The sequence below is a fragment of the Colius striatus genome, chromosome 2 (assembly GCF_028858725.1).
Source record: "Colius striatus isolate bColStr4 chromosome 2, bColStr4.1.hap1, whole genome shotgun sequence".
NCBI lineage: Eukaryota > Metazoa > Chordata > Aves > Coliiformes > Coliidae > Colius > Colius striatus.
The window spans coordinates 108,528,269-108,553,865 of NC_084760.1; the positions used below are offsets into that span (position 1 = coordinate 108,528,269).

General features: G+C 42.0%; 1 protein-coding gene across 3 annotated transcripts in view; it reads left to right on the plus strand.

Moving 5' to 3' along the window:
* The first annotated feature begins 975 nt into the window (after positions 1 to 975).
* ARID1B (AT-rich interaction domain 1B) overlaps positions 976 to 25,597 on the plus strand; it is a 333,941-nt gene continuing 309,319 nt past the window's right edge. For 2 of the 3 annotated variants that reach the window (XM_061989022.1, XM_061989023.1), the window contains exons 1-2: positions 976 to 2,373; positions 2,434 to 3,220. In XM_061989022.1, the coding sequence (XP_061845006.1) occupies positions 1,448 to 2,373; positions 2,434 to 3,220 (1,713 nt within the window). In that variant the 5' untranslated portion in view covers positions 976 to 1,447. Of the gene's footprint in view, positions 2,397 to 2,433; positions 3,221 to 25,597 lie in introns of all 3 variants that reach the window. The other variant, XM_061989024.1, reaches the window with a different exon arrangement.

Here is a 25,597-nt window from a genome sequence, read left to right on the forward strand (position 1 = left end):
AGCAAGAGTTACTCGGATTATGTGTTTTGTTTTTTGTGTTAGTATGTTTTCATGAGTGTCTTGTGTCTTTTGTGTACTGGAAATTATATTGTTTGGGGAAACAAACATTAGACCGAAAATTTCTTATTCTGCTTGATGAGCTCCTGTTGATCTGCAAATAAGTTCACAGAACATGCTGAAAACAGCCCTATATAGATACATATACAAAGGCATCATCAGATTAAATGATGGTTAGGATTTGGAGACAGATGGACAACGTGAACAACTGCAAAGATGCTACCCCTGCAGAATTTAAGGTTAAATTTTATACCAGTCTGAACACATAATATAGATCTCGGGGGGCAGAGAGGTCGGGAAGTCTTATTTTTCCGTCAAATCGCAAAGGTTTCCCTGCCCTCGGAATACAACGATGCTCCTTTGAAGCACGACACGGGAGGCTGGGGGACAAGCTGCGCGGTCCCCGAAAGTTCGACCCATCAGTCTGCTCCAGCACATCTGCACACGGGGCACCGCACTGCCGGCTGCTCGCTCGCCTCCCGCCCGTCGCAGCGGCTCGCGTGGGGCAGCGCAGCCGCCGCCACCACCCCCGTCCCCGCAGCGGCGGGGCGAGACCCGACACTCCCCTCCCGCCCGCGTCCCCGTGGCGTTAGGCGGCCCGGGGCACCCGGCGGGGCCCGCCTCGACACTTCACCTCGGAGCAATCCCCCCCGCCCTCCCCAGCTCGAGTTCGGCGTTCGGTCGCCTCCGTCCGCCGCGGGGGCCGGAGGGTGCCGGGCGCCGGCCGCGACCCTCGGCGCGTACACGAGCGGGGCCCGACGACGAGCAGGGACACTCGAGGGGGCCGCACCCGGCCCCCCCTTCCCCCGGTCCCGCCGCGCCGCCGCCACTGCCGCTGCCGAGGAGCGGGAGCCGGAGCCGTTCGGAGTCCAGTCCGCGTTTTGCGAGTGCGCGGGAGCGATCGGGGCGGAGGGGGCGATGGCTGCCGGCGCTGGCTGGCTCGCTCGCTTATGCCATGCTGGGCCGGCGCGGCTCCGGCAGCCGTGTGTGCACCCATATCCGGGTTAGAGAGGAAAGGAGGAAAAAAAAAAAAAAAAGAAAAAAAAAGTTTCATTTAAACCTGAACAAAAAACTTTCACCATGAAATCACACAGCAGGAACAGGCACAGACCGTAAGGCGTTCTTACCATTTCTAATCTCAATCACGGACTCGGGGAGGGAAATTTCTGCAATTTGGTGCGTGCGGAGCGGTCCGCAGGGTATACTCTTGGCTCGGTCAAGTCCCTTCCCCGGCCGCTTCTTTTTCTGCCCCTGTCCCTCCCCCCACCCCTACTCGCCCCCCTTTTTTTGAGGCTGGGGGTAGACTTTTTTTTCCTTTTCTTTTTTTTCTTTTTTTTTTTTAATAGTTAACTATTATCAGTTCTAATTTCTCCGGACTCGCAATGTTGCGATGATCATGGCCGCGCAAGTCGCAGCGGCTCCGGCGGGTGCAAACAGCAAGGGCAAAGCCCCGAGCCTGCCGGGCGGCCTGGGCCCGGAGCGGGGCCCAGGGGGGGCTGGGGCCGCCACCGCCGCGGGGGCTTCAGGGCCAGGCCCCGCGCTAGGGGTCGGAGAGGGGAGTCCGGCCGGCGGCAGCAACAACAGCAGCAGCGTGAATAATGTAGATCACCATCTCCTCCACCACCACAGCGAGCCGCTGAACATGGCCAATAACGCGGCTCCCGCCGCTGCCGCCGGTAACAACAACGCCAGCGGCAGCGGCGGCGGCGGCTCCTCCTCGGAGCCGACTCTGAAGGAAGGTGGAAGCTCCTCGGCGTTATCTTCATCTTCTTCGTCTTCTTCCTCCTCCTCCTCCTCCTCCTCCAACCCGGGCTCGGCCATGGAGACGGGGCTGCTCCCCAACCACAAGCTGAAGAGCGTCGGAGGCGATCACCCCGCCGCGCCGCCCCACCACCACCATGCCCACCACCCGCATCACCATGCCCACCACCACCATGCCCACCACCCGCACCACCACCACCATGCACTACAGCAGCAGCTAAATCAATTCCCGCCGCCGCCGCCGCAGCAGCCGCCGCCTCAGCACCATCCCGTGCAGAATAACAACAGCAGCCTCGGCGGCGGCAGCGGCAGCAACAACAACGGCGGTGGCGGTGGCGGCGCTGCTCAGCCCAGTGCAGACATGGAGCAGCAGCAACATGGAGGAAAAGACAGTGTTTTGGGCGCTCAGGCCGAGCCCCCCCAGCAGCCGCAGCAAATGCTGAATAAAGGCGCCGACGAGGAGGAGATGCCCGGCAAGATGGGCGAGCCCATCGGCGGCCGCTACGATCACCCCGGCTTGGGACCCCTGGGCGGACAGCAGCAGCCCCAGCAGCCGCCCCCGAGCGCTGGGAGCGGCGGCGGCGGCCTCGGCGGCGGCGGCGGCGGCGGCGGGAGCGGGGGAGGAGGCGGCGGCCCCTCCGCGGTGGGTGTCTCGGAGTTCAATAGCTATTATGGCAACGCTGCCCCTGCCCCTGCCAGCAGCGCTACGGCGAGCCGCGCCGGGCCTTGCTTTGATCAACATGGCGGACAACAAAGCCCCGGGATGGGGATAATGCACCCCACGGCGGCCCCCAACAGCATGGACCCCCTGCAAAACTCCCACGAAGGTTACCCCAACAGCCAGTACAACCACTATCCGGGCTACGGCCGCGGCGCGGGCGGCGGCGGCGGCGCGGGAGCCGTGGCGGCGGCGGCGGCGGCCGCTGGGGCAGGCGGCGGCGGCTACGGGGGCTCCGCGGCGGGCTACGGGGTGCTGAGCTCCCCGCGGCAGCCGGGCGGCGGCATGATGATGGGCCCTGGCGGCGGGGCCGGCCTCGGCAAGGCTGCTGCTGGCGCGGCGGCGGCGGCCGGCGGCTTCGCACGGTTCTCCGGGCAGAACCAGCACCCGTCCGGGGCCACCCCTACCTTGAACCAGCTGCTCACGTCCCCCAGCCCCATGATGCGGAGCTACGGCAGCAGCTACCCTGACTACAGCAGCCCCAGCGCTCCGCCGCCACCGCAGCCCCAGCCCCAGGCAGCGGCGGCCGCCCCGGGAAGCCAGCAGGCAGCGGCGGGCATGGGCATGGGCAAGGACATGGGCGCCCAGTACGGAGCGGCAAACCCGGCCTGGGCAGCGGCACAACAAAGGAATCACCCGGCGATGAGCCCCGGGAACACCGGACAGGCCATCAGCAGGACCCAGGTAACCCCCCGCGCTCGGTTAATGACGGCTCCCCGTCTCTGTGCCACTCGTCTCGGGGTCTTAGTTTCTCTGTAATTCACTTTTTTCCTTCCACCCATACCCCCAACCCCCATTATTTTCTTCTTTCTTTCTTTCTTTCTCCTTTTTTTTTTTTCTTTATTCCCCTCTTCTTGTTTTCTTTCCTCCCCTTCGGGCCGGTTCTGCCCCTCACTGGCTCCGTAGCGAGGGGTGAGCACCACACAATACACGGCCCCGCTGTGGCTGGAGGCACCGGAGTGCGGTTCTCGCTGCCGAAATTAGGTTGTTCTCAGACCCAATTAGTATTTTTCCCCTCCACTTTGAAACGAAGACGGTACAGGGGTACAGGGCCCGGAGGACATGCAGCTTGGGACGGGGGCCGGGGGCGGGTTTTGTAACCGGCGTGTCGGACCCCGGGGGGCTCCCGGGGGACAACGTCCATTATCTTTCACGGTTTTAGGGGTTTATTTTTCTCTCCTTTCCCCCTCCCCCTTTTCTTAACCTGATGTGTTGGTTTGGGTTTGTTTTTTTTTAACAGAACGAGTTGCGCCGTTGCACGGTCTTAGCAAATTAGTTTGTCACTGAGGGAGTTACCGCAGTGAGACTCCACGGCACGCGGCCGGGCTCATTTTTCCTGTGGGAAGCGCGCGCGCGTGTGTGTGCGCGCGTGTGCCCGCGCCTCTCAGTCCGCGCGGCGCAGGGCGGCGCGGGCCGGGGCGCGTGGGGGGTGCCTCGGGACGGTGACCTTAAAGGGGACCGGCCCGCCAAACAGCAGCGCGCGTGGGCCTGCGCGCGCGCGTGGCTGCGCTCCTCTTCCCCAAACACACGCGGAAATCCAAACCGGCATTAAAACAAAAAAGCCAAAACCAAGAAGACCACAGAAAAGGGAAAAAAAAAAAAAAAAAGGAAAAGTCCTTGGCGTCAGCAGAGGGGCGCGGGCAGCGAGCGGGCCGCCACCCGCAACCCCCTTGCTCCAGCCCGCTAACTTCGCCGGTCGACCGATCGATGGATGGATGGATAGATAGGAGCGATGATCGCGGGGCAACGGGCCGTGGCGCAGCGCCTTTCCGGGGCGGGCGCGGCGGTGCGGTGCGGAGAGCTGCCGGGCCCGGGAGGACGAGCCTGGACGGCTGGGCCCGAGGAGCTGCCGGGTCTCCTCCGTCAGGTTCGGAATTTGAATTGTGGAGGTAAACTGGCTGCAACCGTCTCCAGACAGCTGCCTCCGAGTTGACATCTAATCTGCCATCTGATTGGCTCCCCGCTCGCCATTGGGCACCTCGCGCCGCTGATGTAAATAGAAGTGCTGAGCGGCGCAGTCACAGAAACCCCCGCCACAAATAACACCCGCCAGTCGCGCCGGCGGGGCGAGGTGGCGCGGGCGGGGGGGAGAGCAGAGCAGAGCAGAGCAGAGCAGGGGAGGCGCGCGCGCGCACGGGGCCTCGGCACCGGCACCCGCCGTGCCGGCCATCGACACTCGCCGCGCTCGCCACCGGAGCGGCGGAAAGCCGGGGGCAATCTCCCCCTCCCCACCTCGCTCCCCCCCCGCTCCCAGTTGGGCTAGATGGCGTGTTTGTTCTGGGCATCGATACATTCATTAGGGTTTTTTCTTTTAAAGGGTTTTATTTTTTAGGTCTTTGATTCTGCTCTGATTGGAGGCGGTGGGGGAGTATCTTGTAATAACAGCGCTTGGATGAGGATTCGGGATTTCAAGTTGCGCTCGTGCCTCTAAAAACATTTTGTAACGTTGCAGCTATGGATATTGTGCAAGGGATTAGATTTTTGTAAAAAAAAAGAAAAAACCACCCCAAATCCGAAATTTCATCCAAATACTAATTACAGTTCTGTTAGCTTGATATCTAAGCTGTGCACACCTCTTAAAAAAAATCTCGTTTGCATGTAGCCGCTGTAAGTGAGAAAGCGCCGTGTACTGTACAAAGAAGGGAAAAGGAGCCGTTCTCTCAGAGGTTGCATTTGTTTTCATCTCTGCAACGAATCCAGATAATCGGGGGAAGTGTGCTTTTGCGTTTGAATGGTGGTCAGAATACTCCAAGAAGCATCGGGAGTTGTTGGTCTCATTATTTTTCTACCTGAGTGTGAGATTTGACTTGAATTCTCAGTAGGAAAGTGAATTGTGTTAAATGGAGTAATGCATTAGAATTTTATGGCTTTCTTTTCCCTTCAACAAGATCTTTCTATTAAGAACTGATAAATCTTTTAATAGCTTTTAACAATGAGGAGTGGCAGGAAAAAATGCAGGTGTATGCTTTTGGGGTCCTCAGACGGCTGGATCTTTCTGTAAAATAGTGAACAGAACTGGGAGAAAACATTGCTTAATATTGTCAGCGGTGTATTAATGCTGGAAAAATAATAATAGAAACCCTGCATGGGCTGGCTTTGTGCGTTTTTGTCTACTTGTAGCAGAGTGCTCGTGTCACATTTTTAGTTTTTATTCCATTTCATTTCTATTTCTTCCAGGGAAATAAGATCTTTGGTGGGGGAGAATGTTAATTTTTACCTTTTAAAATAGTTTTCACTTGTAAAAGGGTCACTAGAAGCCCTAAAGTAATGAAGCCTCATGTGCATAACCTTTCTGAATTAATTTTAAAAGATTTGCATTGACTGCTTGCTTTTAAACACAGGTAGTTCGGAATTTATGGCTTTAAAAGCTAGCAGAATCGTCATAAGGTAGATGTACTACATGTTAGTACAGAGCACTATTTCTTCACGATAGAAATTATTTGAAGTATTTTGTTGTTATTGGAGGACTGAGAGTAAATTCATTATGACCTCAGTGTGACCCTTAGAAAGACTTCCTTACATTTATGGATTTACATCTTCTCCTACGGATTTATTTATTTCTTTTTTTGGTACTGTAAGAAGATGCAGCTTGGAAAGAATAGTCTAGCAAGGGCACAATTTCTTTGATTTTAAAGAAATTATTATTATTATTATTTTCATCAAAATAATTGTCATAAAGGCAAGTCATCAGTGTTCTTAATATAAAGGTTTTTCCATCGGACCAGTAAACGATCGAGATAAATTTTCTCAGATTTTAAATTAATATTTTCAGTGTATTGTATTAAGTTGTATCAAATAAAAAACAATTACTTACCATTATCTTACAGGATATATTTGTTTTTTGTACACTATTTTAATATTTTTAATTCCTATACCTCAGTCTCCATCAATATTAGCTTTATCATTAAGAAGAGAAGTTGTTTTCCTTTTAAAAAAGAAAACCAGAATATTCAGTCCATCATTTGAACTGCGGGCTCCTCTGTATTTTTTTTTTTAATAATAATCTACCTGTACACTCTATAAACATGTATACACACATTAGCATACACTCACTTGTCATGTGTCTTTGCAAAGCAGATGATGATTGGCCCCTACACCTGTAAGGAACTATTGTGCTGTGAACAGAGAAAAAGGACTGTCAGTAGGCTACAGCATCAGAGATACTTGTTCAGGAAATTCTTGCCTCAGCATGGATAATTCCAGTAATATGCAGAACTATGATGTCCCACTCTGAACTGTCTTCTGTGTTTGTCCAGCCTATTAAACGATTCAAGAAAATCTTGCTTCCATTTCATTTAATTGCCTTACCCAATCGTGAGCTGAGATATAAGCTTGGAAAAGAGGCTTCTTGTTTCTCAAGAAACACATGTTTTCAAAGCAGATGGATATTGCTCATGCGGATACATCGATTTGATTGTGGAGGAGTTGTGTGATCTAGTACAGTACGTTGTCATTCAGTTATTTTGATTATTGATTAATTCCTTGTCAGCCTACAGGTATTTAAAGTCCTGAGATTCCTTTTATTTTTGCCTTCTGATTTGTACTGCAATAGCTTAATGCATTAACCTGCCCTCTGCGTGTGCTTTATATCCATCTTTTTCCTTTATGTATGTGTGTAGGATTTACATATGCCTACACACAGAGAGAACCTAGGCCTTTTCAGGAGTACCTGTATAGCATAAGGTATAGCAAGTGTTACAAAAAAATCTGTCAGGCTGCTCTTGAGTTTGTGTGAGTATCAGTTGTTTGCGTTGCAGTGGAGAAACTAGGAATATGCCTGAGTCTGCAGCTCTTTTTATGCCAAATAGATTGCCTGTTTTGGGAGTTCTGGCTAAGCCAGGGTTGTAGAATCATGTCCTGTGCTTGAAGGCCATTAAACAGCTGTTAGTGTGGTGAATAGATTCTTGATGTCTCAATGGGGGAATAAAGTGTATTTTTCCCTGTGCATTTTTGAATAAACAGTTTAGTATTCACATAGCTTCTGTTTAGAAGTAGCAAATAGCAATATTCCCAGTTAGTAGCATCTATATATGTATTACAGCCATATATTTGACACTTTGTGGTTTGGTGTTCAGTTATTGGTTTCTGTAGTAGTGCTTATGCCTACGTGTTGAACAGCAGGACCCTGTGTACAAGATACAATAAAGAGAGAGAGATGCAAACCTATCTGCTGTATTATTGCCTCCATCATGTAAGGATTCTACAACTAAGCAGTCGATTACTGTCTTTTTGGCATTCTGATTCAAATCTGTGGGAATGAGAACTAAGGCTTTTAATCCATTGCTAAATTTTTTAGTTACATATGTAACAATTTTCTTGCAATTACTAAACACAGTCTGTTAGGTGATGTTGTTTTATTCTGAGATAATGTTTCAGTTAAAATTAGATGAAATTTGTGCAGTGAAAACAAGTTTCAATTGTCTCCAATAGGTCTTTATCTTTCCTACTTTTGCACCTGAAATATTTTATCGCAGAGATTTTGAATTTCTCATTGTTAACATGAGAATGACAGTGTTTTATTTATCTGTATGTCATTAAGACTATACCTGTGTCCTAACTAGTTACATTTCAGTACTTGTTCCAAATGTGCCATTTATCGGCAGGCTTTGAAGATTCTCTGTGGATATGTAAAGTAGCATTGCCACACTCACTGTGCATGCATGCTCAAGGCTGCAGAATTTCAGTAGCTTGTATTTGTGGTAGGATAACTTGCTAGAATATATTTTAGAATTGTGATTATTAAGGTACTTGGGAAAAAGAAAACCTTTTTCTTTCAATTTTGGGGCTATTTACATAGTGCTAAATACATGTTTTGGTAGGATTGAATGAGGACTCTAATTAAACTTAAATTAAAAGTATACCTTAGTGGTTTTCAAATTTGTTTTGAAAACCAGTAATAGAAAAGTGATGCTAAGCAGTGTTGTTTTTGTATTGCTTGGTGTGGAGAGAAGCAAATAAGTGTAATCTGGCAAAATCTTGTGGACCCAATCATATTTAGAGTTGTTTTTTTTTAAGAAGCCTTACCTGTTAATAAAGGTAAATATTATTTTTGAGTAAACCTGAAAGGTTTCTATATGTCTAATGTGTGTTTTGCCATTCAGATCATCAGGCTGTCATGTGAATGTTACTCAATCGTACCTGTTCATGCCCATTTTTGTGTGCAGGTGCCGAGTGCTTAAGTGTTTGTGTTGAGGGTGAGCCGGAGGATTTCTGTTGCTGTGCTTCCAGTTTTGAGTGTGGCATCCAGTGATACACCAGGAACATGTCTACTCCAAAAGGGCCAGACCCATCTAGAGTGGTGTTCCACTGCAGTCCAGTAATCCCCAGGGATGAATACATCCCATCATACCTATGTAAGTGTGTGAACAGCGCATTTGGGGGATAGTAGATGAGTAACTTGTACAGGATTACTTCTAACTAACTTTATTTTCTCAGTAAAAGCATTCCCAACGTGTTTGATCTTTATCTTTCTAGTGTGCCTTGCACTGGAGTAAGAGACAATTCTTCCTGTTGCGCTGGGTGGGGAAACTGAGGCATGTAACACACACCTTCCTTCAGGCAGGCACACCTTGGCAGAGCTGAAAACAGAAGTCTCTCAGAAATAAGTACAGTCTTGGTGCCATAGACTTTAGCATTTCAATAAATCCAGTCTTACTGTGAACATATTGTGTTCAGAGTGAATTTAAGCTTTACAGGCAACTATTCAAACAACTGAGAGGACAAATGACTGAGCAAAGTGAAGGATTTGTCTGTCGTGTCAATATAGTCACCTTAAACTAAAGGCACCGTCATCTAAAATTCAAGTATTCCTTGCACAGTTGTATCATTACATACTCAATGTCATCTATACAAAGTCACTGGATTTCTCATAGAAATTAAACTCTGAGGAAAATTGAGTTGAACAAGTGCCCAGGAGCTTAGCTGGTGTTGCAGAACTTGCCTTCTGATGAATATGATGTTCAGAGCACAAGTATGTGCTGGGGGGGCATGCGGGGGTGGTGTGCACAGGCTTCCTTACCACCGAGTCTGGTTGTTTGGCAGATAAATTTTCTTTGTTTTTAAAGTGAACAAATTTGATGCAGAAATCACAACTGTTACGCGTTGTTTAAAGAGTAATTTCATATGGAAATTGTTCTCACTGCAAATTAAAGTACTTTTTAGCAAACTTCATATTCTCTTTATAGATGGCTTCATCTGAAGGTACCTGCAACAATTTAGTAAATTGCGTAACCCGAGATCATTATCCTGATACTATTATCAAAATGTTTCATTTCTGTTTATTAAAACCAATGTAAAATCCGTATAAAAGTTTTCAGTGGGCATGATTTGAAAGGATGTTGATATATCATGTGTTTATATTCCTTGTATAGTGGAAATGTTAATTTCTTTATAAACTACCTAACCAAGTCATGAGACTGTTGAATTTCTGAATGAGTAGTGGACAATTTGTGGATACAAAACAAGAGCTTGATGGTTGTGCAGTGTGTGTAAGAAATTGACTTCAGTATAGAACTACCAGTGTTTGATCTACATGCATATTACTTCTTGCATTTGAGTCATGGTGGGTTTAGTAACTGTATCAGAAGGACTGAGCATATGTAGAGAAGTATATAATCCATTTATTAGTTTCCTTTCTCCAGTTTCAATAACTATTAGTTTATTTTTTGCACCTGAACTCACCCGATTGCCAAATGACATTCTACATTTAAGACCTCATTGCTATGCCCAATCTTCTCCGTGCTTTGTAGTGTTCTCAGATTTGACGAGATACTGAATCTAGGTTTGTGATCTGATGACTGTTTATGAAGACATTTATCTGAGTGATAGGCCCTCTGACACTTCCATCTGTAGGGCTCTGTCACTCATCTCCCCCCCTGCCACTTCCATCAGTCTCATTCTGACCATTGTGGGGTGGGGAAGAAATTTTTTGCTAATCTTTTTTCTGCCTTTTTTTCTTCAGAAATTAGATTTACATGGGATTTTTGTTATTTATTTTCTTTACTGTGCTTTAAAAAAAACAATAATAATCATGGAAATGAGGAAAACTCTTAATGTATAACATCCCTCTTTTTTTTTTTTTCTTTCTTTTAGGAGGTAGTGTCAGTTGTGTTGCTAATGGGGACTTGTAAGCTTCAACTTTAAAGTGTTACACTCAGGATTTTTTTTTCCTCCAGAGCTTTGTTTGGTATTTACTTTAGGTATCTGCTTACTCAGAAAAGAAATCTTCAGTAGCAGGGGTTTCTGTTGGATGTTAATAGGCTTTTTAACCCCTTGTTGTGGTTTTGATTCTGCCAAGTTACTGAATCAATTTATTTCTTCTTTAAAGACCATGTGGCCAGGTCCGCTGTTACATTGTTGTAGCTACATTGTTAGGTTCAAGGAATTATTAATTGCATCCTTGACTAATAGCTGTTGTGGCAAACCCCTTACTATTTAGCTTATCATTGGGGTGGTGGTGTATCTGCACTGGCAAAATACCAGCCTTTATAAGTAGCCTGTCCTGAGGGGTTTATGTATATGGCTGTTAAGACACGGCAACTTGCTGAGTTTTTAACAAGGTAGATACTTCCACAACATGTTTTGGTCACGTTTTAAAAGTGTGAAGTGATCTGTGCTACATAGGAAAGAAGGGGCTGTCTTGCTGTAGCAAGGCTGTCCCTGGTACAAGCTGGCTTTCACAGAAGGACCTGAACTTTCAGCATGGTTGGTTTTGGTTTGAGTAAAGGAAAGAAAATTGGTACAGTAAATCCCAAAAGGAAAGAGCCTTTTAAAAAACAATAATAGTAGTTATTTGTGCCATTCCCAGCGTGAACGTGGCTTAATTCATAGATAGACTGAAGTGGAATAGTGCCTTCATTACACCAGCAGTGAATTCAGCTATGATAAGTAAACTATTGTGACTTCAGGAAAATGGTAGAGGATTAGTAGGGGATTGATTGATGCAGGCATAGCTGACTGCGGGTCTAAAGGTAGCTGGTTTCACTGTTGGCCACCCGTTTCCCAGTGTTAAAATAAGGATAATATTTGCCTTATTTAACTGTTTGAGTTCGATGTGCAGTTTTAATTGCAGTATCATGCCAAATAAATAAGCAGCCTAAATTCTTGGTACGTGTGAAAGTACCCAGTCTGCACCATACCTTCCTTTCTCTGTTTGTTTGGACAGGATCTGTGACTAGGTGTTCCAAACATTAATCATGTTATTTGGTTAGCTTGTCAGACTTAGTTGTTTGTAAGCAAGATACTGAAACATCAGCTCTGAAAATTCCTTTTGAAAGCACAAGGACAGGATTTGTAGTTCTTAAATTTTATTCTTTTAAAGTTAAAAATAAAGATAAGGAGGTTTGTTTTGACAGCATCAAAGGAATGTGCTGGTTTATTTGCAGCCTTTGATTTGGGTGGAATGTATGGAGTTCTTTATTTTTTTGTGTGTGTGTAGCAATTTATGTTGTGAATATTTTGGATATTCTGTTTATATCAAATGGTAGTATTGATGTCTTACTTTCAGGCATGATTTATGGAAAATGATTGTGCTTTTGTGATTTTTTTTTTTAATTCAGTGTTTCTTAGTTGCTTGAAATTCCAAAGTAAAAAAAAAAACCTGAACGTGTTCTTTAGAGCTGTTGCTGTTTTAAGATCTTTACAGATGGTCATAGATAGAGGCTATTTAAATAAATGTTTCTGGAAAGATACAGGTAAGTACGTTTGGTAGGTACCAGCAGTAGCAAAATAATTTTACTCATCAGCTTTACTTCCATTTAAAAGGCCTTCCTTCTATAACCAGAAAGGTAGACTAACGCGAAGCAGGTGACTTCACGCTGCCCTGTATTTAGTGGTCACGAAAAGTGCTAGCAATATATAGATAGGTGTTAGGCGGTTGTTCTCTGTTTTGCATAATTTGTTTTAAAGTATAATTTTGCCCGTTTGAGGAATTTCCAGCCTGCAGAAACCCCGGCTGGTGACTGAGGTTTCCCGGCGAGGCGAGAAGAGCTGATTACAAATCGGCGCTGGGGCCGATTACAAACGTGGTATTTGTACCGTCTGTCTGAAAAAAAAAGAAAAGTTTCACACATGAAGCAAACTAGTTAGCTTGTATAGCGTCACATGATCAAAATATTTTTCCCCTTGCCGCTGCCAGAAGCTATCTATTGCTTTTCAACAATCTCGCTTGTCGGGCAGCAGGCCAGGGCGTGTGCGAGGCGGCCCCTTACGTGAGCTGCGCCATTCTTCACCACCCCGGCTGGAGTGCCCTGACCTTCACATATGTAGATGAGCCATGTGCTCCCTCAATGGAAACTCGCAGCCTCGGGAAGAAAGGGTGGGTTGTTTTTCTTTCTTTCCTTTTTTTTTTTTTCTTCTTCTTCTTTTTATTCCTCGGGGAATTTGACAGCCATTCATCCCTGACCTGAGCAGAGGTAACGCAAGGAAATGGGATTCAAATGGCGTGCGGGGGGCAGATGAGGCGGGCAGCCGGTGTGTGCGGGGCAGCTGCTGCCTCACCCGCCTGAGGGCGAGGGGAGCTCGGTCTCGCAGATGAGCTGCTGTGGGAGACGCGAGTGGAAAGGCAGAAGTCTGGGGGATGTTTGGTTTTATTTCGAATGATCGTTTGCTCAGTGTCACTTAGCTGCCTTTTGAAGAAGGTTTTTCTGCTGTGCAATCCTCTGCCTTCACCTCTTTGAAACGTTATCTGGCGTATTTCTGGTGGTTTTCCTTAAGTGACGTTTTCTTTACGTTTAGAATTGATGTTTTTGACAATAAAGAGACATTGTAGTTGTTTTTCTTGTATGTATATTGCAAATCAAAATATGCATCTTCTTTTAAATTCTGAAACGCATCCCTTGCGGTTGTCCTCCCAACCTGGCACAGAACCATTTTCCCTGTTAAAAAAACCTGTTGGAGCCACTATTCAAGTGACATTTTTTAGATTTTTAGCTTTCTGTAGAATACTGTTTTTGTTGTTGGACATGTGGTATGCAAATACAGGGGAAAACAGTGCTGCAAAGTGTTTTGTTGTGGGATTTTTTTTAAGTATTAAAAACACATTTTACTTTTCTAATAAACCTCATAACCAGAGCTTTTCATGTTTTGATATAAATAGCAATTATGCTGAGATTCAGCCACAATAAAAAAAACCCCAAAAAACTATTTGAAGTCATTCAGAAGAAAAGTTCCCAACTTAGTTGAGCTCTTCCTTTAAAAGAGGAGAGACTGATTGGGTAGCATCTGAATCAAACTGTCATATTTTCCAGAAGGGTCGTCTTGAAGCCATTCTAGAGTAGTTACCAATGTATAAAAATTTTTTGCCCAAGAACTAGCGAGGAATCTCAGGACTACTACAGCCTAAGCTGTTGAGAGTTTTATGTATGAATGCTGGTGACAATCAGAACATTTTCTTGGGTGAATTGAGACCCTCAAAGAGTTTTGGATTTAGGTACAGTGGTTAGTTATCTAGTATATCGGGGTGGCATTTAGGGATTTGATTGTTCACAAGGAACTTGCCAAAGGCAGCACTTCATGAGCAAATAGCAGAGGGGGATTGTCTGCTCCAGGAAAGCTGTGCATAGACCCCCAATCCACCTATTAGTTTCTCCCAGCTCATTTTAATAATAAATGAGTAATAATAATAGTAACAATGAGCTTTGTTATTAGGAGGAAGGTTGAGGAAGGCTTGACCTGTTACTTTGCTAGAATATGGTTGCTAGAATAGTGGATGCATTCCTCTACTTTTTTGAAGCTACTAACACTATTATATGTGGGCTCTGTTGTGGGACATGATTGATCAAGACTTCTACTCGGCATTTTCTCTTGCAGGGAGTGAGAGATACATTTGTGGATTTTTTGCTTCTCACTTCTTTCCTTCTCAAAGTTTCAGTACTTTCTTGTGTATTTTTTTTTCCTTCTGTGTCTTGTTATACTTCTTTATCCATTTTTTAATGTTATCTATGAATTCCTATCTTTCTAACTTTCCAAATCGTTGGAGTGATGGAAAAGCCATCCTTATTGTCTTCTGCTGTTTTATGGTTTCATGAGAGTGTGTGGTGTGATCATATATCCAGGGAGAAAACAGCTTTTGAGGTACCCTGGTACCCATTTCTCCCTCTGACTTGCATTTACTCTTTTCTGTCCTCCGAGGTATAAGGGCACAAAAGTTTTTGGGGAGAGACAGTAGTGAAAGAAAGTGCTTTTGCTAGCTGGCTTCTTGTGTAGGCTCTTCTAGTGACCAAAGATCAAGTTGGTTTTGTTTGTTGTTGCTGTTGTGTTTTTGTTTCTTCTAGGTTTCTTTTGTTTGTTTTTTAAAAAAGGCCACTAAAACCCACCAAAAACACCAATCAAGCAAGCCTCCAAATCCTGGCCAGACTTGTCAATGTAATAGGAGGAATCGTACAAGTAGTTGTCTGTGGGTGATTGTGCCAGTTTTTTTGTTCAGATTCCTCTAACACTGATGCTCTAAGTAATAGCAGACTTAGAGAAAAGAGGGAAACAGACAAAGGAGACAAAACCAAGCTGGATGTAAATTTTTACATGCACAGTTTCTTTTTATCTGGCGTGGCAGCTATAATTAAAAATCTCTCTTTTGATATTTGCCCAAAATATGTTTGAAAAGATGTCATCATGAAAAATTTAAGTGTGATGTTGCTGTGTATGGAGAAAGTGTAGAGAACACAGGAACTGAGGAGAGGAAACACTTTGCGTGTAATTGTCTGTATTAGGTACATTTGGTTTGTTTTTTTTCTTTGCTTGGAGTTCATGTCTTCCTTGAAGAGGTGGAAGAAGAATGGAAGTGCTTTTTGTTAAAGGCTGTGTCTGGTTGTGGCATCATAACAGAAGGTTCAAATAATTATGGTTTCTGATGACATTTTTTCTTTCATGAAATCCTTTTGTGAAACTCGCATATTGTTGTCAGTCTTACTAAAGCAAATTGGCTTGGCCAGGATGCTAGGTATTGGTAGAAGTGTATTTTTTCTCTCCAGAATTGGGGTCATGTATCCTATTGTAGACCAAAGAAGACTGTGAACATGACTTTTTTTTTTTGATTATTAATTTTTTTCCTAACGTTTACCTGATATTGAGCATTCAGTAGCATGTTGTGTCTGTCAAATTAATGCTTGGGAATAAACAGGGAATATTTTTTTTAAATCAAGTTTAGATATTTGTCAGAAGATCTATGTGAGTATTTTTGAAAAAGACAGATTTTTATTCTTCTTTGCTTTTGAGAATCATGAGCGGAACAAAGAACAAATCGGCAGGAGAAAGTTTTTAGCACACAAATGTATAGGAATTACACGTTGAAGTAAATAGACATGTGCCTTTTGTGTAGATACCAAGCCAGAATTTCTTCGGGGAAAACTGAAGAAAATTTGAAAACCTGATTTGTTTACATCTGCATTTTTCTGTAGCCTTTAGTTACGCTTCTTGGGCACTCTTTTATGGAGTTTTGTGTTGCTAAATCATCTTACACCAAAGGGTGAGTTTAATGGTCCTCTGAAGCTGATCTAAGACTTCTCTTCTGCTGAAAAGACCAGTCCTACCCTTTTATCAGCTCCCTGCTGCTTCCCTTGTGTCATAAGGTGAGCTGCATCAGCTGGCTGATTTGTCTGAAAAGTAATCCTGCCAAATAAAACCTGTGAATGGATAGCTTTCAGCCTGATCATTGAGCTGATCTGACTTGCAGTGTAATATTTCCAGCACAGAGGTAAGGTAAGGGAGAGTGTGGTAAGTTCAGTTGAGAGTTGGAATCAGGGCAGGACAGCCCGTTGTGGTATAGGCTTTTATCAGCTCAAATTCATTATGAGACTGTATCTTGCATGTGAAATTACTTTGTAAATAATTAAATATATTTAATTTATGAATGTTTCTTTGGAGGAGCGAGTCATTGTTATACCCCTCTTAAAAAGGAAAAAAAGCTGAAGCAGAGAGTAGAAGATCTTTTTTTTTTCCCCCCGCCAAGTTGTTAATTATACAGAATGCACTGACTGCAGTGGCCAAATAAGCCTTCAGTATCTTTGAAATATTAGATTTCAAGGATGAGATTCATCTAACCATATGTATTGTAGGCATTTATACCTGATTTTTTTGTGTGGGCTTTTCTTCTCTTTGGTGTAAAGAAATAGTCATTTCTTGGTATGAATCATCTCATCCTAAAGTAGAAATGTAATGCGGGTCTAATGAATCATGCTCGTAAAGCTACATGCTTTTCCCCTCACTCTAAAGAAGGTCTAAACTGATAAGCTCAGGCGTTGATGTCAAAGGGCAGATGAAATTATTTCCTTCCACTGTTTATTGTGTTTTCCAGTCATACAGGCAAATGACTCCAGACTTCTGTTGAAGTTATGGACTAACCTCTCTCTCTTTATCTTGCTAACCGATTAGAACTAATGGTTTTGATAGCTATTTCCTGTTAAAGCTTGATTGGGTTTTTCTTGTGGTTGTTTTTAGTTATTGTTGTTCTTTTTTTAATACCTATTCAGAGTTTTTCCCACTCTTGCTTTTCTTTTGATAGGTTAAATTTGTGCATGCAAGATCTGTCAGTGTTTCTTTTCAAGCATATTTGCAGACTAGAAGTATACTGGCAAATTTGAAAATATCAGGATGAATTTCCAAATCAGTTGACCTGCAGTACAGATCTGCAAGGCTTTGATTTGGAAATTAGGCAACAGTTTTGTCGCGTAGATGCTGCTTCACAGGCTATTGAAAACTCTTCTGCCTGTTGCTGGCACTTCAGCTGCAGTGAAGTGGGCATCTCTGGGAATAAGCTGGTCCAGTCCCTAGTGCTCCCTGTGGCTGCCCTCTGGAGGGTCACTCCAGGAGGTCTATCTGTGGGGCATCTTAAAGGGCAGCAAACTGGCTGGGGGGGCTGTGCTGGGCTTGGGTAGGAAGAAAAGGTCAGTCACCTGCCACCAAGGGAACTGGGATCTGTGGGAGCAAACAAGATGCATTTGGAGTGCTATGGACATATTCTAAAACCCAAGTTATGAAACCTGATGTAATGCTGAAGATTGGAATTGTTTAGAGGTGTAAAAGAAAACGTGGGGATGCCTATCCTGCAAAGAGCTGATTTTGGCAATACATTTTTTTAATAAAGCAGTTACAGAGGAAAACACTTTCAAAAGAGATTTGCTACACATCCTGCAAAATGTTTATCATAATCCTTAATTATGTTTAGGGTCACTTAACCTTTTTTAGTAGACAGTTTAAAATGCCCAAACTGAAATGTAATTACTGCTAATAATTTCACTGACATCTTTAAGGCAGGATGTCAGTGTTTTCCACTTTTTGGAGGCTGGCTTAACTGATCCCTTTTTAAGGGTTCGTTCTTTCAACCACTGGCAATTTATTTAGCTTAAATTTGGGTTTCTGAGCCCAGTATCCACTGAAAAGTTGCTAGTTTTCAAAATATTCTGAGGACTCTTTTGTGGTTTTGTGGTTCGTATATCTTTTCTGGTTCTCTTTTATAATTTGATGTTCCAACTAGTGGCATGGAGTTTAGATGTAATTTTTCCTCTCCAGTGTGTATAAAGGGAGGAGGAAGAAGCATGGCTTCCTCAAGGTTGACTGAAGTGTTTTAACTTCTATAGCAAATGAGGTGAGAATGAAATTGTCAGAAGGATAGAGACTAAATTATTGAAGCACTTGACTGTTTAAAGTAGCTGGGGATGTACTATAAAAGGTGTGAGTCTAACAGTCAAATGTGTAAACAGCACCTTATTCCCTTCTTGTACCTGATTTCTCACCACCTGCTTTCTATGATGAGAGCCTAAATCAGTGTGGGAGATATCGTGGCCTTTCTCAAAGTGTTAGTTTATGATGCCTGCACCAGAAGAATAATCTATTACTATGTAGGACAGCATGCAGAAAGCATTTTCAGGGCAAATTAATTGAAGTAATTCATCACTTTAAAATGAAGAAGGTTCATCAAGCAAAAAATAAAAGCTAAGTATTTTTATGTGCATCTATTGGAATTTGATAACCATTTGTTTTGCTAGAAAATATATGTGGACTGGGCACCTAGTGCTTGTCTACACAAGGAAATTTAATGGTACGACTATGTGCTGTAATTATGTGCTATAATTATACCAACATAACTCCCTATGGAGACACTCTTATACCAAAATAAGAGTTTTCATAGTTTACCTTATTCTGCTTCCAGAGCACGTAAGCTTAAGTGGGAAGGGGTACTCTATACTGGAGTAAGTTTCCACATGGAGCTAGCTATATTGGTATAATTATGCATTTTTTTCATTCAGTGTAGACAAGTCTCTAGTGCCTTTTCAGCTTTGAACTTTAGTTAAGAATTTCTTGGTTGTGATAAATGTCTAAGCATTTTCATAGTATATTTTTATAATGGGACTTGGATATTTAAACCAATTACTTAGGCCAATTAACAGCTTCCTGGGTTGTGGATAACAACGGGATATAAAAAGGGATCAAAATTCATGTTCCTAGCTGTTTGGATATGGCTGCTTTTTTTCTTCTTCCTTCTGTGGTTTTACAAGTGTGCAGTGTACAATGCAACAACAGGTGGAGTGCTCTGTGGCTGTTTAATGAATTCTGTATTGGGCACTTTTGGTCTCCTGATTCTCATTATTCTTTGAGTTTTGTCGTGCTGTGGCTCTAATTGCATGCGTCTCTATGGTTTACATGATCATATTCAATGAAATTGAAAAAAATGCTTTAAAAATGTTAATTGTTTGGAGAATTGCTGAAATGTGTTGATCTTTGCACAAGACAGTCATGACCATAATTGACTTGCTAGGCACAAGTTGTACAAAGAGCAACTAAACTGTATGCAGAGAGAGGGTACAGGTATGTGATGTATGTGTGGTATGTGATGTAGTTAGAGGAAGGGTGATATTGTGTAGAAAATACATTTCATAGGGGTAATCTCTCTTGCCTGATTCGGTCAGAAGTGGATACCTAGAGAGGTGCTTTGAAGTAGGCCACCTGCCCTGGTTCTTTTCTGTCCTTATCTCCTTTGCTTCTTAAAATACATCACACTTCATCCTTACTATCACACCTCCTCAAAAATAGGATATTTTAGTAGTTTCTGCAAGTATAAACTTAAATTATTTACAATCAATTTTTCGTCTGTATATTTTTTACTTATGACTGGTTTGATTTTTTTAAAAAACTTTTTTTATTTTCTTTTGTCAATATTTCTAGTACATTTGAAGTGTTATAATTGCCATGTTGTCTCATTGTGCTAGAAGTAAAGGATTATGACTTAAAAGCAAATTGCAGAAACAGGAGAAGTCTTAAAATATAGATGATGTAATAACCTCAAAATCATAGAATCGTGGAATGGACATCAGGAGGTCATTTAATACATCCCTCTGCTCTGAGACAGGATAAGACAGACCTATGACAGGACGTTACTCTGTCCTATAGTAGTAACAGAGTGAGTAAAAAGGAATTATTTTTACATCTGCTTCCTCTCTCCCTGCAGAAAGTTTTGTTATGAAATTGACATAAAAGTGGTGTGAGAGGATATGTAGATTAACATACAATTATTTGAAGTATCTGACTTGTTTCTGATTTTTTTTTTTGAAACATAATATTATCTGTCAAAGTGGTCTAAGGATTGTATAATTGTGAGTGTAATCGCCATTTCTAATTTTATCTGGTAAACTATTGTTCAGGTATATTTCTTCCTGAAATTATTCTTTTTTCTGTGTTAGCCAGGTAACCAGCATCTCGTCTTCTCAGGCTTGAGCAGTTTAGTTTAAAGATGTGTAGCATTTCCTTTTCATACTTGAGAGTATTTCTGGTATATATTGAGTTTCAGTTTTCCTTTTTTTGATTCAATTTCTTTTTGTGTGAAATAGCTGAGCAAAAAAAACCTGCAAGTAGGAGTGTAAAGGGAGAAGGGGAAGAATGTATTCGAGAAATCATAGTACTTGGCAGAAGAGCTTGGGTTTATCTGAAATGCCAGGTTAGATATGAAGTTAATAATGTGGCTTTAAGAAATTTTTTTTTTTTTGTGTTTGAAAACAAATAGAATCTATGTTTTGGAGTTATACAAATAGTATTTGCAGTTCTTTAATCCTAAATTGAAGTTTGCAAATGAGTGTCAGATGAAGAACATCTTTCTAAATTGAACAATACCTAAAATTGCAATTGCAGATACTCTGTTGCTAAAATGAGTCTTTTGGCTTGTTTGCTCTATTTTGCCTTTTAGTTGTAGAGAAACGTCTGTCTTTCCTGCTAAATGATCTCTTCTGACTAGGCCAGTTGATTTTGATAGAATCAGCTGTCTTCAGTCATCAGCTGCAGTAAGAGGCTGCTGTAAGTTGCAGCCTTGGAGAAGGGAGAAAGATTAGTTGTAAACATACTTAAATTGCTGTTGCCCTCAGAAATAGCTTACTCAGAGGCACAGGAAAGATTCCTCATACCTGTACTGCTTCAGTGTTTATGAAGGCAGTGATTTCCATCTCTTTCTTCCCATTTAATATGATTGTTAATTTTACTTCTGTTCTAGATTTGATAATTTTAGGAAGTTGGGAATACTATATTTTGGGTTGTGCCCAAGGAGGGCTCATTAATCTTGAATATCTTCTCTGACAAATTAAGGAGTTTTTTTGAAGGGCTTTTAGGAAAAGGTTTTTTTTTTTTTTTTCCATGTGATCTTTACTGTGGGTGCTCTTAAGGACTGGGAAGGAAGAGGTGGGCATAGAAATGGAAAGAAGCCAAGGGTTTTTGGGCAGACAGAACTTGAAAATGATGGTTTCTGCTGTGAGGGGAGAAAATTTTATGAATATGACATAGTCAGATTTCCTGTTAAATGATGTTTCTTTGGGTGAGAAATACTGAAGAAGTAGATCATCTTTTTCTCATATCAGAGATATCTCACGTGTTGATTTTTAATTTAATTTAAAATGGTGTGATATTAAACTTATTATGGAATAATGAAAACACATGCCTTCTTTGTATAGAAACTGAAAATTCTACATAGTAGCTATATTAACACCATGCACTTAATTCTGGACATACAGGATAATTTGTTGCAGAGGAGTTTATACACATGATTAGTCCTACATCCCTATTTTTGCACTTAACTGTGTGCACGTGTTACATGCATGTATTTATTTGGAGATGCTCTAGGATGTCTACGAGTGTTTGTGAAATAATTTGTTACCTGTGTGGTGATTGTGAGGACTTAGCAACTTTTGCCAGTTTTGAGTGAGATGTAGATCCAGCCACTAGAGTTAAACAAGTTGACCTGCTTTAAGCCCCGGACAGATTTTTTTTTTCCTGGGTAAGCTGCAGGGAACTTTGTATTAATACCCAGATATAGTTTTGGAGGTCTGTTCTGTACAGTTCTTTGGGAGTCATTCCCAGACCTTTGCAAATTTTAAAGTTTGTTTAAAACCTGTGGTTATTAGAACACATAATATTTATCTTTTTTTACTTTTTTTTTATTGTTTATTTTGCTTACAGAATGTTTGTATAAATACATGTATATTAATATAAAGAGCAGTATTATTTTCTTGTCAAAGTTTCAAGCTGAACAGATGTCTTAATACTCTGACTTGCTATGCGTCCCTGAGTGTGGTTACTACATGCTAAGTATGCTAATAGATCTGAATTGCCCCCTTGCAGAGTGTTCTTGCCACTACTACCTTTAAAGGGAAATTTACAACTCTGTAGTATTTGTCCTTTTAATTCTAAAATCCAGATGAAGCGTAATCCCAGGAGTGCTGTTTTGCTGTTGCAATGTAATCTTTTTCAGATGATACATGATTTAGTTGGAAACAAATTAGCAGTTATGCATGCTTAAAGAAAGCAATTTAATAAACAAGATTTTTGTAAGACCTAATCAGAATTGTAAAGTGATATTAGGGAATCAGTTGTGTTATACAAAGGAGCTGGTGTGAGTGTAGGCATGTGTGTGAATTCATGGTTTCCAATCACATTGTTCTCTCAAGTAATACAAGGGCTTTGACCTTCAGACTACTGTTTCCTTTAATTTATTACTTAACTGTTACATATTTTCAATGAATAATGAAAATTTCCACTCATAACTGTAGTTTTTGCTGGTGATTGATTTTAATTTTTACTTTACCAACTGAAAAAAAAGCTATTTTCTAATGCTTTTGTTTGTTTTGCTCATTCCTAAAAGTTAGTTTTATGCTCCTGACAGTGTATGTATTGATGAGGAAGATTGTTCTGAATGCAAAATAATCACAAGGAGGTACTCACCAAAATTGTGTTGCTCCAGTTCCACAATGTGAGTGTCTAGCCCTAGATTCATTATCTGTGTCTAGTTGACCCTTAGGCTGAGCTCATGTGTCTGATATGTCTCTAACTGGGACAGTGGATTTTTATAATGTTCAACATAATACAGAGACTGTTATGAGATGATGGTAAAAAAAGATGATCTGGTTAGTTTCCAGGTTACTATTAATATTTTGCACTATTTACAATGAAAGTTTTTTCAGTGTCTACAGGAAACACTTTTAACACAGAAAATATGTTAGAAGAGAAGCATTTCTTGGCAGTTGAAGAAGTGACAGGGCTTCTGTTATAGAGCTCAGTTTGCTTTCCAATTATCCTGATTCTAAATATATCCTTTAGGAATTTTACATATATTGGATCTAGCTAAGGGCTTTCCTCTGTTTTCTTACATAATTAAGACCATTTCTTACCTAATTAAAAAAAACCCCAAGAAGTTAGAGTTGAACGGAGAAAATGCTAGATTAATGAGTAATCTACCTGCTCTGGGGCTAGAAACCAACAAGTACAAAAAGTTAGTGCTTTGTACTTTTTAGTGTCCCAGTCTCTTACCACCTTGTGTGATTAGGATGACTGATTTTTCTCCTTTTCCTGAGCTTATTTTCTTCCTAATGTGGCAGAGAAATATTACTCTTAAAACTCTTCTGCAACCATTTCTCAGCTTTCTGAACTTCCCATAGTTGCAATCCCATGTTATGGGTATGAAAAAGGGAAAACAGCTATCTGCTTTTGTTTGCCAAGTGGAGTTTTCCATGTTATTATTCTTTTATGCCTCTTTATCCCAATAGCCTATCTGTTTTCAATTTTTTTTTTTTTTTTTTTTTTTTCCCTGATTTCATTAATCATGAACTCAGAGATCTACAAAAAGACAAGAAAATTACATTAGAGTCTTCATACCAAAGCAACTTATGCTGTCTGCCTGGAAGAGAGTGGCAAGGCACTTTGCAGAGAGGAGTGAAGATAATCTTTGACAGTAGTCAGGGATGAGAGTAAGAGCTGGGGGGTGGGAAGGGGAGAGGGGCTTTGATTTCTAGAGTCTCCGCTAGATTCTAGTGTTATCTGAACTCTCATTTATTCTGGAATTGCATTCTGGTGAGGTCCATTACAAATGCCAGCAGTAGGTATAATTCATTTTTTGAAGAGTTGTCATTTGCTTTTTTTGTAATAGTGTAATCTCAGAGCATAGCCTAGAAATTTTAAGTATGTTTCATTCAGGAGTACTAGTGCCTAAGTTTGAATTTGAGAAGTTGAGGGGCTTATTTTTGGGCTTATCTTAGAAATAAGTAATTTTCTCAAAGGCATTAATACTATTCCAAGTGATCTAGCAGAAACTTAAGGTGTTTTTATTAAGGTTTCTGAAAAGTTCAGAGTACCTTGTTAGAGCATCTGATGTAATTCTCCTTTTGAAAACCTTCTAGAGTTGCTTTTATTTTTTTTCCTTAACCCTACTCATTTCTGACTTCTACTTCTGTTTCTTGCTGGTAATAACTGACATCAGTCTCCCCAAAGTCTTCACATCTTGTTCCTTGGTAAGAGTGCATATAATACTTGTTATTATGAGAGTGAAAACTCAGTCACAGAAAGGTGAACTGTTGTGCTCATGTTTGCATAGCAGGTCAGCTGCTGAGCCAGGAATAGAAGCCCTGTCTTATGACTCAGTGCCCTAACCGCTGGCCTGCGCCGCCTCTCCCGAGCACTGGTCTTTTCCAAGAATGTAGTAGCAGTGGGGTATAGAAGTAGCTGCAGCAAGCATAGGAGCTTTGCTTGCAATTCTGGCAGTTTTGAGGTTTATATAGCTTAAAATACTGGGGGAGAAAAAAGCTTTCTAAAAGAGCTTCTAGGTAAGTTCTGTAAAGTTCCGGTTTGCTTGCTCTGTTTAAAAACAGCAAAAATATCTAGTTGAAAATAGCTTTCCAGAATGTTGTGGATATGGGGAAAAAAAATCTACACGTTTGAAAGTCAAACTCTGCTCTAGAAATAACCTTAAGAGTGGCCTGTGATTAAATCTTTTGTATATTCAACAACAAACTCGTTTTATGCAACTGCAAATATGATAAAATTGAATTAAATGAACCTGCCTCTAAGAAAAGAGACTGAATAGCTGAGTAGCACGTTATTCAATGAATGGAAAACGGGGAGGCTGGCTGAAAGTGCTGGGAAAAGGTTTTAACATTCGGTCAGGCTAAAGAGCAATTTTGTGGAATCACTGTATTTGTTTCCCCCCTACCTCCCCGCCCTCAATTTTTAAATAGCAGTGCTCTTCATACTGTCAGAATTCAGTGTTGTGACACCCCTACTCAAAAGTTATGACAGCAGTGTAATGACAGCTACTGCCTCTTGAGAATCAATCAGGCAATTAATTTTGTAAATGAAATGCTGATTATACAAAGCTTCACATGAGAGGCCCAGTGATTAAAATCAATTTAACAAATTGTTTCAGGTGGGACTTGATTAATAATTTGCCATAAATGCCGAGGATATATGACCAGCATACCTTTTTGTGTGTGTGTTAATATAGAACTATATATAACACTGGGAGTGGAAAAGATCTGCAGCTAACTGTATGTACTTCTGGCTTGTGACCTAGATGTGATTGGTTATACCTTTTTGTGGGTACACTGTTCTCAGCAGAACAGTTCTCTCTTCTCAGCAGTTAAATACATCCAACTTCTAATGTTACTTTTTCTAATAAAGCCAAGTATCTGAGAAAGTGTATTCAGATCTACTTGAATATTTATTAAGTTTAGGAAGATTTTTCTTTAACATTTGATGTGGATATGGGATTTCTTTCACTTATTCTCCACCTCCCTACTCCAATATCCCCCTACTTAGTAG